Here is a 24,451-nt window from a genome sequence, read left to right as displayed (position 1 = left end):
GCTGATGAACTGGTTTCTGGAGTTTCTATATATTTTAACAGCAGAGACAGAGATGACTTCTTGAGCTACATTTTAAAACACAACAACAACTGTTTAAATGACATCATGGTTAAAATCTTCATGGTTAAAACATCAACTACAGTTTTCCGTTTGTTGTGTTGAAGCTTGTTTGAAGTCAGAAACAAACAGGAACAAACTTTTCCTGTTGACTATATTTAATCTCACACGTTCTACGACTGATTCAAACGTTAGATTTACAGTGAAAAAAACAGATATACACAGACAATCCTAACTATATGATTTGTTCTACAATAAAATCCTTTACTCTTTTAAACCAGATTCATAAAAATATTAGATTTTACAGGTTTAATCTCAGAAATTCTCTTAACTTCCACCTACAGCTCCTTTATTCACATGTTCATTCATCTGCTGCCAAAAAAAAAACAAATTAGTCAATTTAATAAGCATGTGATGCATTGTTAATAAAGTGGCGATGAAGACTGTACTGATTCATTTATTAGATTGAATATTTCATTGATCACATTATAATATACTTCTATTATACTATAAATGTAGTTATTGTGAAAATTAAAAGAGACAAACACTTCAAAAACCTTATTTCTGAGAATTTCATTTGAAAAATCATCAACATTCATTAATTTGTATTTTCTAGAAACTGACCCTTTAGAAACAAAATAGAAACTGTTGAACTGGTGTGCTGACTGGACACACCCCAGTGAAACCAAACTATTGAATTAAAAGGAGAACATATATATATATATATAAACTAGTAAAGAAAGTTTCTAAAGTCATTGATAAAAAATATATAAAGGCCAAAAATCTCTTTAGTACTCCTTATGCAAATTGTCCCAATTCAGAATTATAATATAATAATGTGTATAATATGCTGATACATTCATCTGGAAACATCACTAATGTTGCAGCTGGTAAAGATGGAGCTAATTTTAACCACTTTGGTCAATGTAGGAGTAACATGAAATAGAAATATTTAAAATTTAAGTACAAGTATCCCAATATTGTACCTGTGTCCAGTACTTGAGTAACTGTACTTTATGTACTTTCCACCACAGGTGTTCCCTGCTGAGTCATCAGAAATGATCAAACTGACAAAAAGAAAAACTAATGTAAACTTTTCTAGAGAAAGCTCATCTGGATTTTCAGCTACAATTTCTTGTCTTATAAATAACATGACACATTTCTCTGGTGGTAAAACACTTGAAACACTTTCAAATAAATGGAATGACATAATATAAGAGATTTGAAATCTCCTCATAATCTCTCTACATATACACAAGTTTCTAATCTCATAGTTGACATATGTACATGATGGTAGCTCAGCCTGAATACACTGATTGTGAATATATGTACATGTAGTGTCACAAATTAAGGGAAAGGGACGAAGCAGGTATAAACTGAAAAGCCACACAAAACAGGGAACTAAGGGGGGTGTCAATGGACACCACAAAAACAGTCAAAAACACGAGTACAAGGTAACAACATTAAACTACCAATATGGTGGGGTACAAAGTAACAAACAAGAAACCAAATTACAAATAAAAAGCCGCTGCTCAATTGCAGGAAGACAATTCACAAAAACAGGTAGTTAATGTCTTCTGGGGGAGAAAACAGGGCTGAGGAGGATAGCTAGGAACAGGGCTGATAGCAGGAGCAAGCAAGCTGAGAGCAGGCAAGTAGCAGGCAGGTAACAGGATGAGGAACAATGATTGATGGCAGGTTTGGGAGCAGGCAGGGCAATGATGACGATCTGACATAGATGAGAGGACTGAGGAGAGTTTTTGTAGGGAGAGGGTAAAACAGGTGAAGCCAATGTGCAACTAATTACTGGGAGCAGAGGGAGAGAAGTGGCTGGTGGGTGGAGACCAGTGGGGGAGAGGAGGAAAACCCACAGTTGGGCAGGTGCCAGGCTGAAACCGTGACATGTAGAAAACTAAGCAGTCCAGTAGAGTGTTACCACAGTCCTCCAAACTGAGAAACTGGACAAACTCCTGACTCCCTGCTCTTCTCACTATTAATATTTTCCTTCAATTGTATCATTCAAACAGAGAAAGTTGTGTACTCACAGAATATCTTCAGCATCCAGAGCAAGTATCACATCGTCACATTTAGTACTGACTCTGTCTCTTTGTTTCTAAGAACTCTGTTCACTTTAAATCAGGAAAAAAAACTCCATCTGAAAATAGAGAGCTGTGCGAAAAAGACGTCACATATCAAACTGACATGTCTGTATTTAGTTTGACCACAGAAAATGTGTGAAAACATGTTCACACTTCCTGCTCAGCAAATATTAATATGAACTGTGGTTGAAAAGAGATAGAGAGAATGGTAAAGAGTTAAATAAAACAAACATGAAATCAGATATGACTGTGGTATTATAGACAATAAGTCATGGTTATGTCATTTTTCAGGCAGTGTAACATATATTTTATAGTGTTTATTTGTGCATGTTATACAGCATATTGTTCACTGCCCTCACCCTCTTCATATTTCCTGTATTGTGAAAATAGTGAACGTGATGACTGTGTATGTCTGAAGACTGTGTTTGTAAATAGATCCTGTGTGTGAATGTATAATACACATACACGTGGAGAAACCCTTCTGTAAAGAAAAAAAAACCACATAGGTCACTGCAATAACTTGAAACTTACATAAGTAATAAATAAAAAAACACTAAAAAATCATGAAAATCAGACATAGCTTTTGAGTTGTGGCTCAACAGAATTTCCTTTTTTTTTTTTTTTTTTTTTTAAACAAACTAATGAAACTGGTCTGGACAAAAATGGTTCATACTTGTATTCAGTCAGTCTGTTTAAAGGTTGAAAAGTGGTCACTCTGCTCTTCACGGTGTGTACCACAATACAACCACAGAAAGCTAAAGAGAGACCATTCTCAGGAGATTAGAAATAAAAATGATACACACATGTTAAAGGTAAAAGCTGTAAGACCATCTCCAAGCGGCTTGATGTTCCAGTGACTACAGTTGCACATATTATTCAGAAGTTTAAGGTCCATGGGACTGTAGCCGACCTCCCAGGACGTGGCCGTAAGAGGAAAATTGATGACAAATTGAAGACAAAATACAAACGGTAACCTAAAATATCTTCCATAGGGATTAGAGGTTAAATCCAAAGTCAAGGTACATCAAGGTCAGATCATAGCATCAGTCTCTATTTAAGCCAACTGCAAAACAAACTGCTTCAGCTGTCTCAGGTGTGAATGGTGCCTTCTCCAGACTGCATGTTACAGCTCTTTCCACAGATGTTCAATATGATTTAGATCAGGAATCATAGAAGACCACTTCAGAATGGTCCAATGATTTGTTCTCAGCCATTCTTGGTTGTTTTTAGCTGTGTTTTGGGTTATTTTCCTGTTGGAGGACTATGACCTGAGACAAAGACCAGGCTTTTTGACACTGGGCAGCATGTTTTGCTCCAGAATGCCTTAAAAGAGAGATTAAGGTTCCATTGTACCCTGCATAGATTTAAGAAACAGTATGTGTTTCACAGTAGGTACAGTGTACTTTTCTTTGTACGCTTCATTTTTGCATCTCTGAACATAGAGCTGATGTGTGATGTGCTCGCCTCTTTGTGCTTGTGACAGAACGGACTGGCCATCATGGACGCAGCATACCTAGGAAACGTGGCTGGTGAACTACAGGCAAAGGCAATCAGGAGCCATGAGCAACAGCTGGAAGACCTTACACTGCAGCTCAGGCATATGACTCTGCAGCAAAGATCCGCATCGGAGACCTCATCACCGTTAGCAGCTGCTCAAGAGCGTCATCGACCCCCACCTTTCATAACCCATTGTACTGTAGTGTACAGCCATCTTCGTTCCCCTCTGAAGAGGGGACATCATTTCACTACTCTCAGGACCTGCTCGACAGTGGGAAACGGCAGAATGGGATTGAGGGTCTGAGATCTGCTCTTCTGTTGGGACGTTCGTGGAGGCCATGAGGAGGCTGTTTAACTGTGCAGCCCCCTCCATGGACGCCTGTCGTCGGCTACTGTGTATAGCACAAGGGGGTCGTTCTGTGACAGACTACGCCGTGGATTTCCATGCGATTTCCCAGGTGGTCAGCAATGCCTTGAACTGCATCCCTCGTGTACTTAACGAATTTCTGTTGGTTATAATAAATTTAACATTAACATTTTTATTAGTTGTGGACCACCAGAACAGGAATGACTCAAACCCTGCAGCCACTTGGTTGCGGGCTTTGAACTCATCTGGTACCCCTATGCTGTTTATATACACACGGTTATCGAAGGACCCTCCAGGGGATCTTCTATAGTCAGTGGACCGTTTTTTACTTTGATGCTGGTGATAGGCTTCCTTTAGTTTGTCTCCTAGCTTACTGAAATCACCTGTAGGAAACACATAGAAAGGCATAATTATCTGTACAAGGGTATTACCCCTCAGGGGTTGGCTACAGCTTTAGTTTTTGGGTACAGTAGGGATAATGTTGAACACGTAGGAGCTGATTTTTCATTTGGGGGTAAATAATCTCAGGGCACACTGAAAGCCAGATAGCTCATCTTTATGACTTAATCTAAACACAATAATACCCAATTGGGGTCTGGCTTTGGGGCATGCAATGCAGTTCTTTTGTTGATTTTGTGGGGCAGTATACATGGTCCACCGCAACCATTGGTTTTCCACAAACCCAGTTTCCAAGGCCCATTTGTCAGCATATGTTAGATTGGTAAGATAGGTAATCATTCTCATGCCTCCAAGAGTGGTGGTGCGCAGCTGAACTTTCCTTTTGCTGTTTTGGATGAGCTTTACTAATTTACAGTGAGTGAGATGGAACTAGGATGTTCTGCTATTTTCACAGCAGTGGGTGTGTTGAGCAGTACCTGGTACGGCCCTTCACACCTTGGACTTGACCAGTTCTTTGTTCTGATTACTTTGATCAGGACCCAGTCTCCTGGTTGCACTCCTGGATCTCCATGAGTGATTGGTTCACCCGGGACAGAATTAGCAGAAGAGACTTCTTTGTTCATTAGCATTTTTCTCATGTAATCTGCTAATGTTTGTTCTGCTCGAGGACCAAGTTGATAGGAACATGTACAACAAAGTATGGTGCACTGTCTAACAAGGGCAAAAGCAAGTTTCACAAGAGTCTCTTTAAGTTATAACACATGGCAGTTTCATGAGGGACTAATTTAAAAGGATAACTCTTTGTACAATTTTCAAACATTTCCCTGTTTATACTTTTACATTGCTATCAGCATCTAACACTCAGATTTTTACAATACACATCAAGTATTCACTTTAGTATCAGGAGACTTAGAACTTATTCAATGTAGGTTTCAGCATAGTTGTTATCGTTAAGGTTCTCATTCTTGTCAACAACCTGTTGGTACATTGTCTTAGTTAAGGCAGCATCTGTCCACCTTTGTGTTAGTCCCTGGAGGCACACAGCCACATACTGTCACCAGGGCAGCCACCACTATATAATAGAGACTAGAAGAGAAGATATTGGACTGCTCCATCTCCCAAACAATTCCTCACACAAGGAGGTGAACGTATCATCTACCTCTGAATTTTCAGTTTGTCCTTCAAACAGTGCAGTCAGGTCTTTTAAGGCTTAAGTTATGCTGCTGTTTTGTTAGGTTCCCTTTTCTGTTAACATGTCCAATATCTTTTGGTTCTGCCACAACATTAATGATGCAAGAAACAAACAAGCAAATGACAAACGAACAGACAGCAACATATTACACTAATACACAACACAGCAATGAGTAAGAGACAGGAAAGACAGGAAAACAAAGTCCCCCAAAGTCGCCTCCCAGTGACCTAGGAAGTCAGGTTGGGCCTGGTGGAAATCACGCTCCAGGTCCCAGTCCAGGATGAATCGAGACGGAATCCAAGGCCACCATCCACCAGATACTGGAGATGCGACCAAAGGATGCACCGAACTGTGTAGGCTAGGGCGCCGTCAATGAGCCGGGTGAGTGGAGAGAGGCCAGAGGAGGGCGTAAGTGGACTCCGACGTACTGGCTGCAACCTAGAAACATGAAAAACGGGGTGCACTTTCAGGCTGGCTGGAAAGGCCAGCTTAACAGCAACAGGACTGACAATTTTGACAATTCTAAACGGACCAACAAAACGAGGTGACAGTTTACAATTCTCTACCTGTAGAGGCAAGTCTTTAGTTAATAGCCAGACCTTGTCCTCTACTTTGTAGGCAGGGGCAGGCCTCCATCTCTTAGATACCTGACGGGCAGCCCTGTCCCGCCCCCTGGGCCACCCCAAGGAGGTGCCAGAACCTTTGGTCTATCAATGCAGGGATCAGATGTTGACAGGATTGACAACATGGTGATTGATGACATCATCACCACAGCCTGTGTCCCCTTCCTTGAATTAACAGGACAGCACATCCGGTTTGCCGTTTCAGGAACTGGGCCTAAAAGAAAGTACAAAGTTAAATTGAGCTATTACAACACCCATCAAGACTGGCGAGTGTTGAGTTTTGTGGCCATCTTTATTAACTCCAGGTTGCGCTGGTCAGTCCACACAAAGAAAGGCTGATTAGCCCCCTCCAAGCAATGTCTCAACTCTTCCAGGGCAAACTTCACAGCCAGAAGTTTGTGGTTTACCATGTCATAATTTTGCTCTGCATCAGACAAGTGGTGGGAAAAGAAGGTGCAAGGGGGCACCTTATTATCAGCTTCGGATCTCTGGGACAGGACTGCCCCGATGCTGGATGCGTCCACTTCCACGATGAATTGTCTCTTGGGGTCGGGGAGGTTGAGGATGGGTGCCGAGGTGAACAGAGCTTTGAGACGAACAAAGGTGTCCCCAGCCGCCGGTGATCAAATGATCGATACCTTGGGAGAGGTAAGTATGTCAAAGGGAGCAGCGGGCCTGCTGTATCAACGGATGAAATGGCGGTAGAAATTTGCGAAGCAGAGAAAGCGCTGGAGCTGTTTTTGGTCCCTGGGGGTTGACCACTCTTGAACCGCCGACACCTTGGTATGATCCATGGACAGCTTCCCTGGTTACAGAACCCCAGGAACAAAGTCTTCTGGACATGGAATTCACATTTCTCACCTTTCACGAAGAGCTTGTTTTATATTAGGTGCAGCAGTACTGCCCGGACGTGCTGGACATGTTGATCGAGATTCTAGGAGTAAATAAGGATGTTGTCCAGGTAGACAAACACAAAGTGGTTGATCATGTCCCGGAGGACGTCGTTAACCACAGACCAGGTGAAAGGCATTATGCAGGTCGAGCTTAGTGAAGATCGTGGCATCCTGCAAAAGTTCAAATGCAGTGTAGATTGGTGGTAAAGGATACTTATTCTTGAGAGTAATATCGTTAAGACCCAGATAGTCAATGGGGGGGCGCAGGGACTTATACTTCTTATGCACAAAGACGATGAGAGTCTGATGATGCAGGCTTGAAGGGAGTCCCTGATGTAGGTGTCCATCACCTGCCTCTCTGGGTTAGATAAGGAGAAGATTCCTCCCAAATGGGGGTTGTGCCAGGGAGAAGGTCTATGGCACAGTTGTACGCATGGTGCAGGTGCATAGAAGTTGCCTGGCTCTTACTGAATACCACCTGGAGGTCATGGTAGGCTGGAGGGATCCTGGAGAGGTTGACAGGTGAGGGAGGTGGTGCAGATCTGGCGGAGGAAGGCGGGTTAGCAGAACGCAAACAATTTTCCAAACAAAGGGGGCTTCGACCCCTCATATTCCCTACTGCCCAGCTGATGTGGGGGTCGTGCAAGATGAGCCAAGAGAGACCCAACAGTAACGGAATTGATTTGCATAAGATGATGTTTAACTCCACTGTCTCTTGGTGGATGCCTGACACCACCAACTTGACTGGCTCAGTCTTACATTTAATCAAGTGACTGACATGATTATGCACTGACCTGGAAGCGATCCCTCAACTCAACTGTCTTGATGTTGAGTGTCCGTACCAAGGAGTCATCAATGAAGCTCCTCTCTGAGCCAGAATAAATTAATCAAACTCAAGTGAGGAACTTGTACCAAACATCTCATGCAGGACTGGACAAGGATGGGAGGATGTCGGAAAGTGAAGCTCATCAGAGTGTCCCTGCTGACTGAGTGCTGGAGTTTAACAGACTCCGTCTTACACGATGACCAGCTTCCCCACAGTAAATTTAGAGACCTCCCGTTAGTCTGTGCTGTTTGTCGGCTTAGGGGAGATGAGCCCATCCCAGCTACATCTGGGCTACTGGGTCAACTGATGGAGGAGAAGGAGGCATGGCCTGGTGTCTGTCACTCTGTGAGAGTGAGATACCGGGAAGTGACCCCCCGATTCACTCAGGGAATGAACTGGAGAGGCATACCCTCAAGTGCGCCTGTCCAGTTGCCGCTCCATCTGCCGCGCCGTAAAGCGCTGTCCTGTTTCTGTTTCCAAGGAGATAAGTTCCTTCAGCCTGGTGGGTGGAGCGTGTCCTGCCAACTCGTGTTTTATACTATCTGTGAGGGAACGGGATTGACGGGACCAAACAGGAAAGTGCATTTATTAAACAAAAGGCAGGGACACGGGGAGCTAACAAAAGTAGCAACAAAAAGAGACCCAAAAACACGGTGGAATAAGTATTTAACAAAACCATAAACCGACGGACAAAGTAGCAACTGAAAACACTGCAGTAGTGCAGGCAGAAATATGAACTAGAAAACTAAACACACAAAAGACCGGCTAACATAACAGAAGACTACACAGCACAAACTACAAACTAAGAAATACAAAGAAACAAATGAAAACTACTGCCAAGGGCAGGAAAAACATGAGCAAAGACACAAACCAAACAGTACAAAGTAACAAAGTAACAGTCTTTTCCCTCCAGTTTTTTATAAATTCTCACATTTCACTACTTTGAAAAACCTTACTTCTTTTTTGATTTGTTTTTGTTTTTTGTTTTTTTTTATTTTGCATTTTTTGGATCTCTATAAACATCCCCCTCCAGGTTTTCCTCTTTTTATATCTGCCACTAATTGTGTGCATCCTTCTACGGTGTCATGAGCTGGATGAAGGACTCAAAACTTTCAGTCAGTTCAGAATGAGTGTGGAGGTCTGGGTGAACCGGAAGTAGTATGTGACAGGAAATGGTGGTGTGCGTGAAGGTAATCAGGCTGGGAGGAGGAAACAGGAAGTTGCCCAAATAAGGGCATGGGTGAAAGACAGGCAGCAATGAGGCTGAAACCATGACATACGGTTAGTTTCTTATTAAATTACAATTTCTTTTCCCAGTGCTGTAGGTATTTGACAGTATTGTTGTCTATTGGTATCATATATTTAGCATCTCCTCTCAGTTCCTCTTGTCTTTTACAACACTGATTTCCCATTTTCTCTTTTTAGTTAAATTCCTGTTAACTCACTTTCCAACAGCCAGTTTTTATAGCATAACACTGGAGCCACTGACCCTGGTAGTAAAACACAACTTCTGTTATCATTGTTAGGTTTCTGCTGCTTGTTGTTCTTGACACTGTCGAATAACTACCACCCACTCTCAAATATAAAAGTTCTTTGTCTGTTGATTTAGCATCATTTATATTTTGCTTAAGCACACGCACACACTTTTATCACAATCTTAGTTCCCCTGAACTGTTTTCACAATTTTAACGTGCTACTTCTCACATAGACTATGGACTATGGAAAGGCTACTTAGGTTTCTCAACCCTAAGTAGAAGTTCAAAGCTTTATAATATACGTTTTCTCTCAATCTGCCCTTTAACTTTTGTGTATATTTGAGTCATGGGAGTAACATAGATTCAACCTATGACTCCACAAAGCTTAACACATAATATTATTCTTGTCACTCAGTCATCACCACTAGAATTGAAAATTATATTATACTTTTTCTCTCTCTCTCTCCTTTTTTTTCTTATTAATCTCACTGGCTAAAACAGGTCTTGATTAATACTATCTCTCTTTTTAATTAAGCTCACTGGTTTAAGCAGGTCTGGAGTAATGAACTTTCCCATTCACTGTCTCATATGAATAAAATTGATACTCACCTGAGACCTCAGACTGTGGTAAGGATACTGTCAACCTTCCCCCGTCCAGTGGTGGCTGGACCTCCTCAAAACATTTCTGACATATCAGTTCACAAAGATTGCATGGTGACGTTGCTTTGACCTTAACCTTTGACAACCAAAATCTATTAAGTTCATAGTAATACATTTTTGCCTAATTTGAAGGAATTTCCTGCACGTGTTCATTAGATATGGAGTTCAAAGAATCAGGAGGCTGTACAGATGGACAGACTACCTGAAAACATGACACCTCCAGCTCTGGCCATCGCTGGCATAAAAAGTGCAGAGTGCAGTAGGTTTGTTATCTAAAGTAAAATCACCTTGTAGAAAAGAATACAATTCATGCTGTGCTGAGCCTTTTTGTGTCATTCTATAACTAAACTAGTTTTTTTATACTAACCAATAAAGAATGTACTTTAATGCTTTTAGTGTTTCACACTCTTTGATTGATTCATACAGACAAGCATCACCTACAATTAAATAGATTAGACTGAATGAGGAACATGATACAGCAGATGTTCACAGAAAGTGGATGAACTGAGGTGAGGACGTAACATCTGCTTCATTATTTCTTCAGATTCAGTTTATTTGATTAGAGAAGAACAAAGGAACAAACTGACCTCCAGACCAGACAAACGTAGGTTTGCTGTGTTCAGTGTAAAACACTGGTTCTCCTCTTCCAGCTCTACACACATATCCTGCTGTGTGTGTCTGTCCATGAACCATGTAAGAATCCTCTTCAGTGCCACTGTCACTACCAGGTAGCAGCTCATATCTGTAGAGTCTGTCTGACAGTTTGGGAACAGTCTTATACCAGTAGAACCTCCATCCTGCAGATGGATGTTCAACCTCACACTTCAGAGTTACTGAGGCTCCAGGACTCAGCCAGGATGGAGACACAGTGAGGACAGACTGGGGTTTATCTGTTGGAAACAGGTTTTCTCAGTATCAGCACATGTTATGTCTACTGTGCAACATTAAATTCAATTTATCTGAAATAAATTAGTGTAAATCTCTATGAATTATTGACATTTTCAGTTTGAATGACATATAACTTGACTTACGGTTGTTCACTGTTTGATGAAATCACTCCACTCTGTTGTTTCATGTTGAGCATTTTTCTTTCTGCCTTTACACCTGTAGTTTCCACTGTGGGATGAAGAAGCAGAACTAATCCTGAATTCATTTTTGATTTGAAGGTTTGATGGAGCTGGTTGTTTCCCATTCATATTCCCACTCAGTGTCTCCTCCCTGAATCTCACATCTGACAGTGATCATCTCTCCATGGTAGATCTCAGACCAGTTGGGATGCAGAGTCACAACCACCCTGTTTGAGTCTGTTACTGTTCAACAATGTTAAATTGTATTCAGACAGATTTCTATTCTACATTGTGAGTTTCAAATCTTCTTGTCAAACTCACCCAGTGTGTTAATTCTAACTGACTGGCTGTACTGGGAGTAGTAAACTGATTGTCCTCTTCCTCCTCTGCACCAGTACTGTCCTTCCTGTGAGACACTGATTTGTCCATTTGACTTGAAAACATCATCATGTCTGATCAGGAGTTCAGAGGATTGATCTCCCCTGTACCAGTAATATTTCCAACCAGATGATGGATTCACAGAGCAGCTCAGAGTCACACTGCCTCCTACTGGTATGATTGTTGTTGTAAGTTTGGCTTTGGGTTTATCTGTTGATAAAATATGACAAAACATGTACAAACATTTTCAGATGGAAATTATTTTAAAGCTAAGTCATTTAAATTTACATTTTAGTCATATTAGTTACATTTTCATTCAAAGTGATTTACAAGTGAGATACAAGTCATGCAACAGACTCTACTATTGAAATCCTTCCACATGTTTTAATTTTTTTTTTCTTTAAAAGCCTACAGTCAATACTACAATAGTTTTAGATTACAGTGCACCATGTGTTTAAACTATCAAGTAATTCTGGTTTCTGAGCAAAAAAAAATGTTCTTTATACTGTGAAATTACAATATGATATATTATTATTTAAATAGTTTATAATCAGACAATTGGACAAAACACACTGAAAGAATAGGATCATAACTACTATCAGTTCTGTTGGTAAAACATTGATGACTCACCTGATACAGTTAAAGAGACAATATTACTTTTTTTTATTTGATTTGAGCTCCTGTGGAAACCAAAACAGTGGTATCGACCACTGTAACTTGTAGATAGATGTTGTAATGTGAAGCGTTTATGTGAATTGTACTGAACAAACTCTCGACCATCTTTATTCCATCTGTATTTCCAGTCAGTGTATTTTCCTTCATTCATGTCACATATGAAGGTCACAGACTGTCCAGCAAAAAAACTGGACCAGTTGGGCTCAATGGTCAAAACAGCATCTAAAACCAATAGAAACAAAAAAATAACTACAAAATTATGAATATAAAGTATTATAGTACAAACTATTTTACTCTCAGAGAGAGAAGATTTATCATAATTAATTAAATAAGAAAAAGAGAAGTGAACATTTACCTTGAGCATGTCCAGAGGAGAAGATTGTGTTCAGCACTGAAATAAAGACTGAAACTTAGCACATCAAGAGGAAAACACAGCAAACAACTGGACTTTCATTAATGACTAAATGTAACAAATGATCAGTGGTAAAAATCACATCAAACTGTATCTGATGATTTAACACAGTCATCCTCTAAAGATCCTTCCTACAAAACAACCAAGCTGATAACAAGTGTGCTCTGTTCAAAGTGAACAAACCTCTGATCCTCTGTTCTCCTCACTACAACATTTTCTCTCATTTGTTCCATCAATCAGTGATTTACTCACAGAAAAACTGCAGCACACAGAGAAAAGTGTGTCCCATCCTCACATCCAACACTGACTCTGGGAGAAATTCTTCAAACTGCAGCAAATGAAGAGAAACTCTGTGAAAACACAAGTTACTGTACCTCCTGTCCTCATGGACTATGGTTCTGTATTATTAGCTTATTTACTGGTACATTTGAGGACTTATATTGACAGTAACTAGTCATATGTGATTTAATCCTTAAGGTTAAGCTCATTGTTTGAACAAATATTGACAATATCTGTTTATTTTATGAACAATAAAAATGATAATGAGGCTGAAATCACAGCACAGCAACAATGGAAATGAAAACAGTTTATATGTGAAGTAAATGTGAGAAACATGAGTGAAGAACATTATTAGTAGAGTGTTTGGATAACAGGATGGAAAACAGGAGACTTGTACAGTCTTTGTACTAGAAATACAGAAAATGCTGATGAACTGGTTTTTGGAGTTTCCATATGTTTTAACAGCAGAGACAGAGATGACGTCTTAAGCTACATTTCAAACACAACAACTGTTTAAAGGACGTCATGGTTAAAATCTTCATGGTTAAAACATCAACTACAGTTTTCACTTTGTTGTGTTGAAGTCAGAAACTAACAGGAGCAAACATTTCCCATTAAATATATTTACTCTTCCCACATTCTATGACTAAATAAAACTTTAGATTTACAGTGAAAAAAACAGATATACACAGACAATACTAACTATATGATTTGTTCTACAATAAAAACCTTTGACCTTTTAAACCAGATTCATAAAAATATCAGATTTTACAGGTTTGATATCAGAAACTCTCTTAACTTCCACCTACAGCTCCTTTATTCGTATTCATTTATCTGCTGCCAACAAAAACAAATTAGTTAATTTAAAAAGCATGTGATGCATTGTTAATAAAGTGGTGATGAAGACTGTACTGACTCATTTATTGAATTGAATGTTTCACTGATCACATTATAATATACTTCTGCTATACTATAAAATTAGTTGTTGAGAAGATTAGAGGTGAGAATCATTTCAAAAACCTTATTTCTGAGAATTTCATTTGAAAAATCATGAACATCCTTCATTTTTATTTTCTAGAAAGTGATCCTTTAGCGATAAAATAGAAACTGCTGAACTGGTGTGTTCACTGGACTCACCTCAGTAAAAAAATTAATTAAATTAAAAGGCGAACATATTTTACATTTGTATTATTAACTGCAATAAATTGGTAAAGAAAGTTTTTTAAAAAATGGAAAAACCAAATATATGTTTAGTACTCGTTATGCAAAATGCCCCAATTCAGAATTATATTATATTAATGGATTATTTTTTGATACATCCATCTGGAAACATCACTAATGGTGCAGCTAAAGATGAAGCTAATTTTAACCACTTTGGTTGATGTAGGAGTAACATGAAATAGAAATATTATATTTAAGTACAAGTATCCCAATATTGTACCTGTGTCCAGTACTTGAGTAACTGTACTTTATGTACTTTCCACCACAGGTGTTCCCTGCTGAGTCATCAGAAATGATCAAACTGTCAAAAAGAAAAACTAATGTAAACTGTTCTAGAGAAAGTTCATCTGGATTTTATATTCTATTTCATTCTCATAAATAACATGACATTTCTCTGGTGGTAAAACACTTTAAACACTTTCAAATGAATGGAATGACATAAAATAAGAGATTTGAAATCTCCTCATAATCTCTCTACATATACACAAGTTTCTAATCTCATAGTTGACATATGTACATGATGGTAGCTCAGCCTGAATACACTGATTGTGAATATATGTACATGTAGTGTCACAAATTAAGGGAAAGGGACGAAGCAGGTATAAACTGAAAACTTGGGTTGAGGAGGATAGCTAGGAACAGGTCTGATAGCAGGAGCAAGCAGGCTGAGAGCAGGCAAGGGAATGACAGTTGATAGCATTCAGGTACCAGGTTGAGGAACGATGATTGATGGCAGGTTTGGGAGCAGTCAAACTCCTGACTCTCTGCTCTTCTCACTATTAATATTTTCCTTCAATTGTATCATTCAAACAGAGAAAGTCGTGTACTCACAGAATATCTTCAGCATCCAGAGCAAGTATCACATCGTCACATTTAGTACTGACTCTGTTTCTGTGTTTCTAAGAACTCTGTTCACTTTCAATCAGGAGAAAACTGAAAAGAGACAAGTGTGTAAAAAAGACCTCACATACTATATGTCTGTATTTAGTTTGACCACAGAAAACTTGTGTGAAAACATGTTCACACTTCCTGCTCAGCTACTGTTAATATGAACTGTGTTTGAAAAGAAGAGAAAGAGAGAATATTAAAGAACTAAGTAAAACAAACACGAAATCACATAAAACTTGTAATATTAATTATTTAAACTAATTATTATTATATATTATATTAAATTTTTGTAACATATATTTCACATTGTGTGTTTATTTGTGCATGTAATACTGCGTAGTGTTCACTGTCCTCACCCCCTTCATATTTCCTGTATTGTGGTGAATGTGATGTCTGTGTATGTCTGAAGACTGTGTTTGTAAATAGATCTTGTGTGTGAATGTATAATACATATGTATATCAAAATATTTAATTCAGTTGTTGCATTGTCTCCTTGTTTTATATATATACACATACATATTTAAACCTGTTGTACATCATTCAATAACAAAAGCTGACTACAACTGTTCCTCCCTCAGTATGTGAATACTGCAGCTATGCAGTGAGATAAACTCACTTTTAATAATGGTCATGAACATGTACATATCAAAATTATCCTGTTCTGTCATATTTGGCAAACTGAGGTTGTTGCTGCTGATTGTGAGGAAACAGGATATTGTGACATGATGGTAGTACTGCCTGGAATAAAAGCACATAGTGGAAGAAGAAAGGAAGATAACAAGAAAGTTAAACAACAATCACCATAGTACCACTGACCTACACTTTGCTGCACCTGTGGTAAAATCTGGTTCATCAGGATTCAGAACAACCTGGAAACTAAGCAGACGTTCTGTTATTAGTAGACATCATGATCTGAAACAGGATTAAATGCTTTGGTTCACTAGTTGACATTAGTCCTAAAATAAACATTAGATTTAGAATAAAAATCACTTTATTACAAAACTAATTCTAAGAAATATATAATAAAATCATTTCTTGATCAAAATGACTCCCAGGTGTTAGTGATCTGTGCAGCAAAGTCATGTGGTAGTGAAAGCCGGAAAACAGAGCAAAGCTTTGCAGAGGGGGGAGGTGAGTGTGACTGAGAGAGGGAGGTGAAAGAAAGAATCTTGTAAGATCTGCTGGTAGAGAGGATATGACTGAACTGACATGTGACATTTGTGTGTTTGTACTTACTAAGACATTTAGACCTGTTTCTAGTTTCTTCATTCATTTGTTTTAATTCATTTGTGATTGTGCAGAAAACCACAAAATGGAAGTGAGTCCAAGAGATGAAGTGAGAGAGTCTGTTGAGCTGAGGAGGTGAACTCATTATGACAATATGTGCAATAATTAGTTCACTGATGATCTTGATCAATGTCACATTACTGACAGCAGATCAGTTAGATCACTGCATCTCCATCTGAGCACTGCTGTCAGCTGCTGTCTCCTCCCTACCTCACCCCCACCTCCTCAAAATCTGAACCTGGTTGATGTTTTTGTAGCAAACTTGACTGATGACTCAGTCTGATTTATTTCTTGTCCTCTTTCCTGCAACCTCTTCACAGAGGTGCTCACTAGAGGGTACACTATTATAATATTGAGAAGAACACCTCTTTGGTTTCTTACTAAAAATACTTTACCTTTTCCTGTATGCAGGAAACTGGAGCACATATATATGTAAATAAACCACACCACAAAAAAAGAATAAACAAAATATGCCTTTAACTGTAGTGATAACTGTATTACAATGAAACAAGTCAAAAGATGTAGGGGATGTCTCATTTTGTTCACTATCCTCACATTTTCATCCACTTTTGTAGTAGTTTCTCTCTCGAAATAAAAACAACAGAAAAGTTAACTGTTGGAGAAAATCTAAAAATAAAGTACCTTCTCCAAGCCCCCCAATTGGGGGACGTTTGGGCCCAAGAGACAGCTGTGCCTGAGTCTGAGTCTCAGAGAAAGCAGGTGTGTCAGGAGGCCTCATCTGTCATGAGAGACCGAAAACTATAACACACAAACAACTACTGACAGTTTACTGCGGAAACAAGAGTTTATTGATTTATAAAAGTTTTTTAAAATACAAAAAATTTAATCCTGGTCAAAAAAATATTCACACAGTATCTATTCATATTTTTTTCAAAACAGAAGAAAAACTTAACGTATCTATTTAACATGGTCACAATATAATGGAAAAAAAAAACTGAATAAAACTTAAAGACAGTAAATTTAACAGATCTTCTTCTTCTTTCGGCTTTTCCCATCAGGGGTCGCCACAGCGAATCATCCTTTTCCAACTAAATATATCATGAGCATCTTCTACCCTAACACCAGCCAACCCCATGTCCTCTGTTATAACATCCATATATCTCCTCCTTGGTCGTCCTCTTGTCCTCCTGCCTGGCAGCTCCATCTCCAACATCCTTCTACCAATATATTCACTATCCCTCCTCTGCACATGTCCAAACCATCTCAGTCTGGCCTCTCTGACTTTGTCGCTAACACAGGCAACGTGAGCCGTCCCTCTGATGTACTCGTTCCTTATTCTGTCTAACCTGGTCACTCCTAAGGAGAACCTCAACATCTTCATCTCTGCTACCTCCATCTCAGCCTCTTGTCTCTGTCTCAATGCTACCGTCTCTAACCCATAGAGCGGAGCTGGTCTCACCACTGTCTTGTAGACCACAGTAAATTTAACAGATGATTTGTACAAATTACGGTTGTTGGATGTTTAAACAGCACAAATATTACAATTACTGAATTTAAAAGCTGCAAATCTTATCAAACACAGATTTATTTTTTATTTTGATGTTGTTATCTATTGCTGTTGTTTGTTGACACAGATCTTTTTATTAATCTGGAGAGAAAACAGAAGTTAAAGAAATGTAGAGTTATTCAAGATTAAAACTGATTTCTATCCACTTTCAACCAATTTCAATCTAACCTGTTACATAAATCATTACAAATAAATTCGAATAGAAATTATTACCAAGAGATGATCCTGGTACTTCAGGATAAACATTTTCATATTCGGCTGAAAGACTTGATTCTCCTGTAAATAAAGTTCAAAATAAATGTGAATAAATTGTTTGACAGTCGATGCTCAGTTTACACTGGTAATACACTGATTTCTATTGTTTTAACCACCAGTGTTTAAGCAATTGAGCAATAACATTCAATTAATAAAACATCATGTTCAGAAAAGTTATTTAAAATTAATGTATATACTGTACCATTTTCACTGCCTTCAGAGCCTTTGATGGATTCATAAAACAAAGTTTCATCTACAAAAAAGTGATGAAATAAAAAAAGTTAGCTTGAAACATATCAATCCATTCATGTTTAAATATTAGACTCTGAGTTAATATTAAATCCTAAAATGAATCAGGATTAAAACTGACCATGGAGAAGAGAAGTATATGTTTTGGGTTGTGTTTCGTCCAGGTTGGTCAAGTGACCTGTAGCAGAGCTCTGATTGGTTCTCTGAGACCTGGTGGACCCCAACACATGAGAAATAGATTAGACTGAATGAGGAACATGTAATGTACTGTTGTTCTGTTCATAACGAGAGAGGAGAGAGTTGTACCAACCTGATGAAGCAGGAACCTGTGAAAACACATTTGATATTATTTAATATATTCTACTACATTTTATACAAAATGTTAAATTATTCCATTGTTGCTACCGTAAATATATCAGAATATAATTCTCTGATCAACAGTTTTGACTGTCATCAAATATAAGAAGTCAAACATTTCACCTTTTGACTTTCTGCAGCAACAAAGCAGCAGCAGGAGAAAAATCAGTAAAATGCCACAAACCAACCAAACGACCAGTGAAACAAGAAATGAAGAGTTTTCAGTTGTAGACGTCACTGTAATAAATAACAAGTATTATTTCTGTGCAACCAGAGTGTTTTACAACAACAGAAAGTCAAAGTCACATCAAGTCTTAGTATCAAATACAAGACTTTCATCCAGGACAAAGACGATAAATGAAAAGACATTTAGCAACAACCTACACTGTATTTCAACTCACTCACTGCTACATGTACATGAATATTTAGACATAGAACAGAGTGAATCACCATAAAATACAACTCTAAACTTATTTCAATATGAATTTCTACAAAGTAACTCTGTTTACTGTTTGTGTTTTTCTGTTTCATTATAAACGCCTTAATGTATAAAACCATTTCTACTGCAAGAGACATATGGGTGTTAAAGCTGGAGGACTTGTTGTATTGTAAACACTAATAATGTTAAATCAACTGAAACTAATCCAACTTCTGATTCAGTGATGACTTTTCTACCTCACACTGTAAAACAGTTCAGAAGTTATTTCAATCATACTCACATTTTACTGCCATCCAGCTCTGTGGTGATGTTAATGTTCTAATCAACGAGTCTGTTTGAACTTCACATCTATAAAAACCTTGGTCTGACTTTAACACTGCAGAGATAATCAGCTCCACTCTGGTATCATTTTGGATGAGTTTGTCATTTTGATAGAAAAACACATTAGAAACAACATTTTCTCTCCTCAACTTGCAGCCAAGAGTCACAGATGTTCCCTCAGTCACAGGAAGGACAGGACTCACCAGGATAATGTCATCATCTGTAAATCAGTAAAGAACAGGAAGTTTCAGTCAAAGATCAGGAGACGCAGGAGTTTAATTTGACTTTGTTTTAAATTATCACAATAAATGACACATTTTAATTTTATTTTATATGATTCATATAAAATGTAGCACTGTGATGATGAAGATGGTTAAAATTACTTTGTTAAATGTTCAATATGTTTACACAGTAAGAAAATGGATGTTGTTGGCAGCCAGTGTGAAACCAGAACATAGACTGTAACTTCCTAGACTGAGTTTACAGGATAAAGAATCAAATGATTTGTTTTCATATTTGTCTCCTAAAAATATCAAAACCTCATATTACAAATATCAAATAATTAATGTACAAGATAAAAGTGATGAAAACTCACTGTGTCCAGTGATGTTGACTGAATTACTGAACTGTCCTGATCCAGACTCACACCAGTACACTGCAGAACTGTTCAGTCCACTAATGTTACATGTTGATCCAGTCATCGTCCCCCAGTCAGAACAGAGGGACAGGTAACTGTCCTCAGGAAACCTCCTCACTCTCCACTCAGTAGAGTTTCCTTCACAGCTCAGAGACACAGAGTCAGAGGTGAAGTGTTGAACTCTGTCAGGACTCACAGTGAGAGACGCTGATGGAGGAAAATCTGAAACACAAAACATGTTGTACACACACGTTGTGACTTATACAGAGCTAAACAAGAACTTAAAAAGATTTCTCATTTTTATTAATATCATAAGTCAACAGGACACCTGGAGATTTCTTCACCTTTACAAAGTTCATTACTTTGCTGACATAGATTTTACATGTTGGTCACAAATAACTGGAAGATAAAGATGAAAAGAAAGGAACAAAGGAACAAACTGACCTCCAGACCAGACAAACGTTGGTTTGCTGTGTTCAGTGTAAAACACTGGTTCTCCTCTTCCAGCTCTACACACATATCCTGCTGTGTGTGTCTGTCCATGAACCATGTAAGAATCCTCTTCAGTGCCACTGTCACTACCAGGTAGCAGCTCATATCTGTAGAGTCTGTCTGACAGTTTGGGAACAGTCTTATACCAGTAGAACCTCCATCCTGCAGATGGATGTTCAACCTCACACTTCAGAGTTACTGAGGCTCCAGGACTCAGCCAGGATGGAGACACACTGAGGACAGACTGGGGTTTATCTGTTGGAAACAGGTTTTCTCAGTATCAGCACATGTTATATCTACTGTGCAACATTAAATTCAATTTATCTGAACTTGAATAATCTTGTAACAGGTAGTAGAAACTTTAAGATGGTCTAACTATGGAAAATCTAAATGTTTATTAACAAAACTGAAACATTTGTTCTTGTTGACTTTGTACCTCACTTGTAACTTGTCACTTTAGATTAAATCATCTTCCAAATAAATGAGTGTAAATCTCTATTAATTATTTCCATTTTCAGTTTGAATGACATATAACTTGACTTACTGTTGTTCACTGTCAGTTTGATGAAATCACTCCACTCTGTTGTTTCATGTTGAGCATTTTTCTTTCTGCCTTTACACCTGTAGTTTCCACTGTGGGATGAAGAAGCAGAACTAATCCTGAATTCATTTTGATTTGAAGGTTTGATGGAGCTGGTTGTTTCCCATTCATATTCCCACTCAGTGTCTCCTCCCTGAATCTCACATCTGACAGTGATCATCTCTCCATGGTAGATCTCAGACCAGTTGGGATTCAGAGTCACAACCACCCTGTTTGAGTCTGTTACTGTTCAACAATTTACAAGAACAACAAAGATGTTAAATTGTATTCAGACAGATTTCTATTCTACATTGTGAGTTTCAAATCCTCTTGTCAAACTCACCCAGTGTGTTAATTCTAACTGACTGGCTGTACTGGGAGTAGTAAACTGGTTCTCCTCTTCCTCCTCTGCACCAGTACTGTCCTTCCTGTGAGACACTGATTTGTCCATTTGACTTGAAAACATCATCATGTCTGATCAGGAGTTCAGAGGATTCATCTCCTCTGTACCAGTAATATTTCCAACCAGATGATGGATTCACAGAGCAGTTCAGAGTCACACTGCCCCCTACTGGAATGACTTTTATGTCAGCGTTCAGTTCAGCTTCTGGTTTAGTTTCTATTCATTTTAGAACAAAAGACATAAAAAAGCTTTAGTGTCTTCATAAATCTGAGTAATGGTCTGTAAATGAACTAATGAAAATTGTTAAGACTAAATATGGCTGAACTCATTGTATCATGGATGCACAAATTATTAATATTATCACTGATCTGCATCATGAATTATTTTCTTTTATATGTTAATAAAGAATGAATTAGATACTTATCAAATGCAAAAAGTCCTCCATTTAAGTCGTACGATGAGGCTATATTTTAAATCCCTGTTTATTTGTTGTGATTTGATTGTTTACTAGATGCATCATGTATTACTCATCAGATGTTTTTTCAGGTTTATTTGACCTCAGAAAATAACAATTATCTCGAAGTTCAGTGCTCTGTGGAAACTGGACTTAAGTCCAGAAAAGCGTCTAACAGTGATCTATGATCAGAGCTATCTGATCTACCTCATGAGCCAAAACCAAACCACCTCATGAAAGAGAGTCAGAACCTTCCACACAACCGACCTCCATTAAATTTATCTTTATTCTTGTAGTAAACATAAAGAGAAGTTTTAAATTAAATTTTAGATCATTTTCATTATTTTCTGCATTGTCCTACTTACGTGACACAGTCAGTTTAATGACTCTGCTCCACTCTGTTAACAAATAGTCTCCTCTGCCCCGACAACTGTAGTCTCCACTGTGGGACTCAGCAGCTCTGTCGATCCTGTATTCACTTTGTGTTGGATATGTGTTCAGGTTTGTTGGTCTCCATTCATACATCCACTGAGTACGTTCATGGTTCTGGATCCAACATCTGACAGTGATTGTTTCACCAGTGTAGATCAGAGACCAGTTGGGATCCAGAGTCACAGTGGGCCTGATGGAAACTGTGGACATGGAAACAGTTTTCTATCTAATATCTACTGTATCAGCAAATCAATAAACAATAATTCAAAGATTTATAAGATGTCAAATGAGAGTTTGACTCATTTATCAACTTTTATCATGAAGTTTTGTGGAGAACAAGTGGAGGAGAAAGTATCATCTGATAACTCTGACTCTCACTCTTTGACATCTGTCCACTAAAAACACAAAGACCATCCCACCTAAAATCTACAAAAATCTATTTTCAGGTCTTATTCTGATTAGAATCACTAATTAATACAGTAATAGAAAAATAATATCACCTGTTTTATTAATAGTAACTTCATTACTGTTCTCTGTGTAGTAAACTGGGTTTCCTCTTCCTCCTGTGCAGTAATAGACGCCTCCTTCTGAAACTCTGTTCTCTGATGACCAAGACCCTGAGTTATGTCTGAACCAGTATTTCCAGCCCTCAGACTCGTCCACAGAGCAGCTCAGTGTCACTCTGCCTCCTGCTGGTATGACTTCACTGTCTGCTCTCAGTGAGGCTCTGGGTCTATTTGCTGTTTAGTTCAATGTAAAAACAAACATAGAAATGTTAGAACAAGACTTTCCCCACATTTCATTGACTTCACTATATTGACTAATTCATTTGCTGCTGCTATTAAACATGAAAATGTTTTTTAAAACTTTAGTAGAGAAACTTCACTTCCAGCTCCCAAATAGATTCAGATTTAAACCAAGATAGATTTATACATTTCTATTAGTCCATGATTCACTGGTTTACCTGTAGCCTTTACAGCACATTTTAGAATAAGGGAAAATAACAAGTAAGTGATCTCCAAGAGTTCAGTGTGGTGTTATATATTATATACAATGAATACAAAGAAAACTACTACAAATTCTAATTGTAAATGTGAAGTATTGTATTTCAGAATATATAAAAATATCAAACTGACCTGATACAGTCAGTGTGATGGTTTTACTCCACTGTGTTGAAGAATAGGAGTCTCTTCTGTTTCTGCCCCTACACATGTAGTTTCCACTGCTGGACTCAGAAACACTGAGAGTCCAGTAATTAACATGTGTCTGATGTGAAGTTGACTGAGGTGTTTTCCATTCATAATCCCACTCAGTGTCTCCACCTCCCAGGATCTCACATCTGACAGTGATCTTCTCTCCACTGAAGATCTGAGACCAGTCAGGTTGTAGAGTCACAGAGACAGAAGTGGAACCTGAGAGACACAAATAGAAATATTGAATTAACTCAATTAACTTGATTGGTGTAAAACAGCGGTCGTCAACCTGCGGCTCTTTTATCCTTATACTGCGGCTCCACATGGCTTGGGAAAATAAATTATAAGTATTTAATTTAATACAGAATCACAAATAGAGTGATACTGAGAAACTTACAAGACCAGACAAACTCGTGTTTGAAACATGAATTCATCCCCGACAACTACATAGACATGAAGCAATATGTATTTGGAGTCCTGTCGATCTTCTGATCCACGTACAGTACAGACCAAAAGTTTGGACACGCCTTCTCATTCGAAGGGGTTTCTTTATTTTCATGACTATGAAAACAAGTGCTAAGCATCTCTGGGAACTCCTTCAAGAATGTTGGAAGACCATTTCAGGTGACTACCTCTTGAAGCTCATCAAGAAAATGCCAAGAGTGTGCAAAGCAGTAATCAGAGCAAAAGGTGGCTACTTTGAAGAACCTAGAATATGACATATTTTCAGTTGTTTCACACTTTTTTGTTATGTATACAATTCCACATGTGTTAATTCATAGTTTTGATGCCTTCAGTGTGAATCTACAATTTTCA

The 24,451-nt window shown here is 38.3% G+C and overlaps 2 protein-coding genes across 2 annotated transcripts in view; both read right to left on the bottom strand.

Moving 5' to 3' along the window:
- LOC117153013 (basement membrane-specific heparan sulfate proteoglycan core protein-like) overlaps positions 1-24,451 on the bottom strand; it is a 278,634-nt gene that overhangs the window by 30,354 nt on the left and 223,829 nt on the right. The gene's annotated exons all lie outside the window — the stretch shown is intronic.
- Positions 1-24,451, bottom strand: part of LOC113157391 (Fc receptor-like protein 5) — a 107,575-nt gene that overhangs the window by 20,981 nt on the left and 62,143 nt on the right. The window contains 6 exon segments of the mRNA XM_033326560.1: positions 20,036-20,303; positions 20,526-20,828; positions 21,109-21,393; positions 22,376-22,642; positions 22,943-23,182; positions 23,579-23,854. Coding sequence (XP_033182451.1) covers positions 20,036-20,303; positions 20,526-20,828; positions 21,109-21,393; positions 22,376-22,642; positions 22,943-23,182; positions 23,579-23,854 — 1,639 coding nt within the window.

Source organism: Anabas testudineus, chromosome 18 (assembly GCF_900324465.2).
Source record: "Anabas testudineus chromosome 18, fAnaTes1.2, whole genome shotgun sequence".
NCBI classification, from domain to species: Eukaryota; Metazoa; Chordata; class Actinopteri; order Anabantiformes; family Anabantidae; genus Anabas; species Anabas testudineus.
Note: the sequence above shows the minus strand (reverse complement) of the source record. Positions and strands in the feature narration are given on the sequence as shown.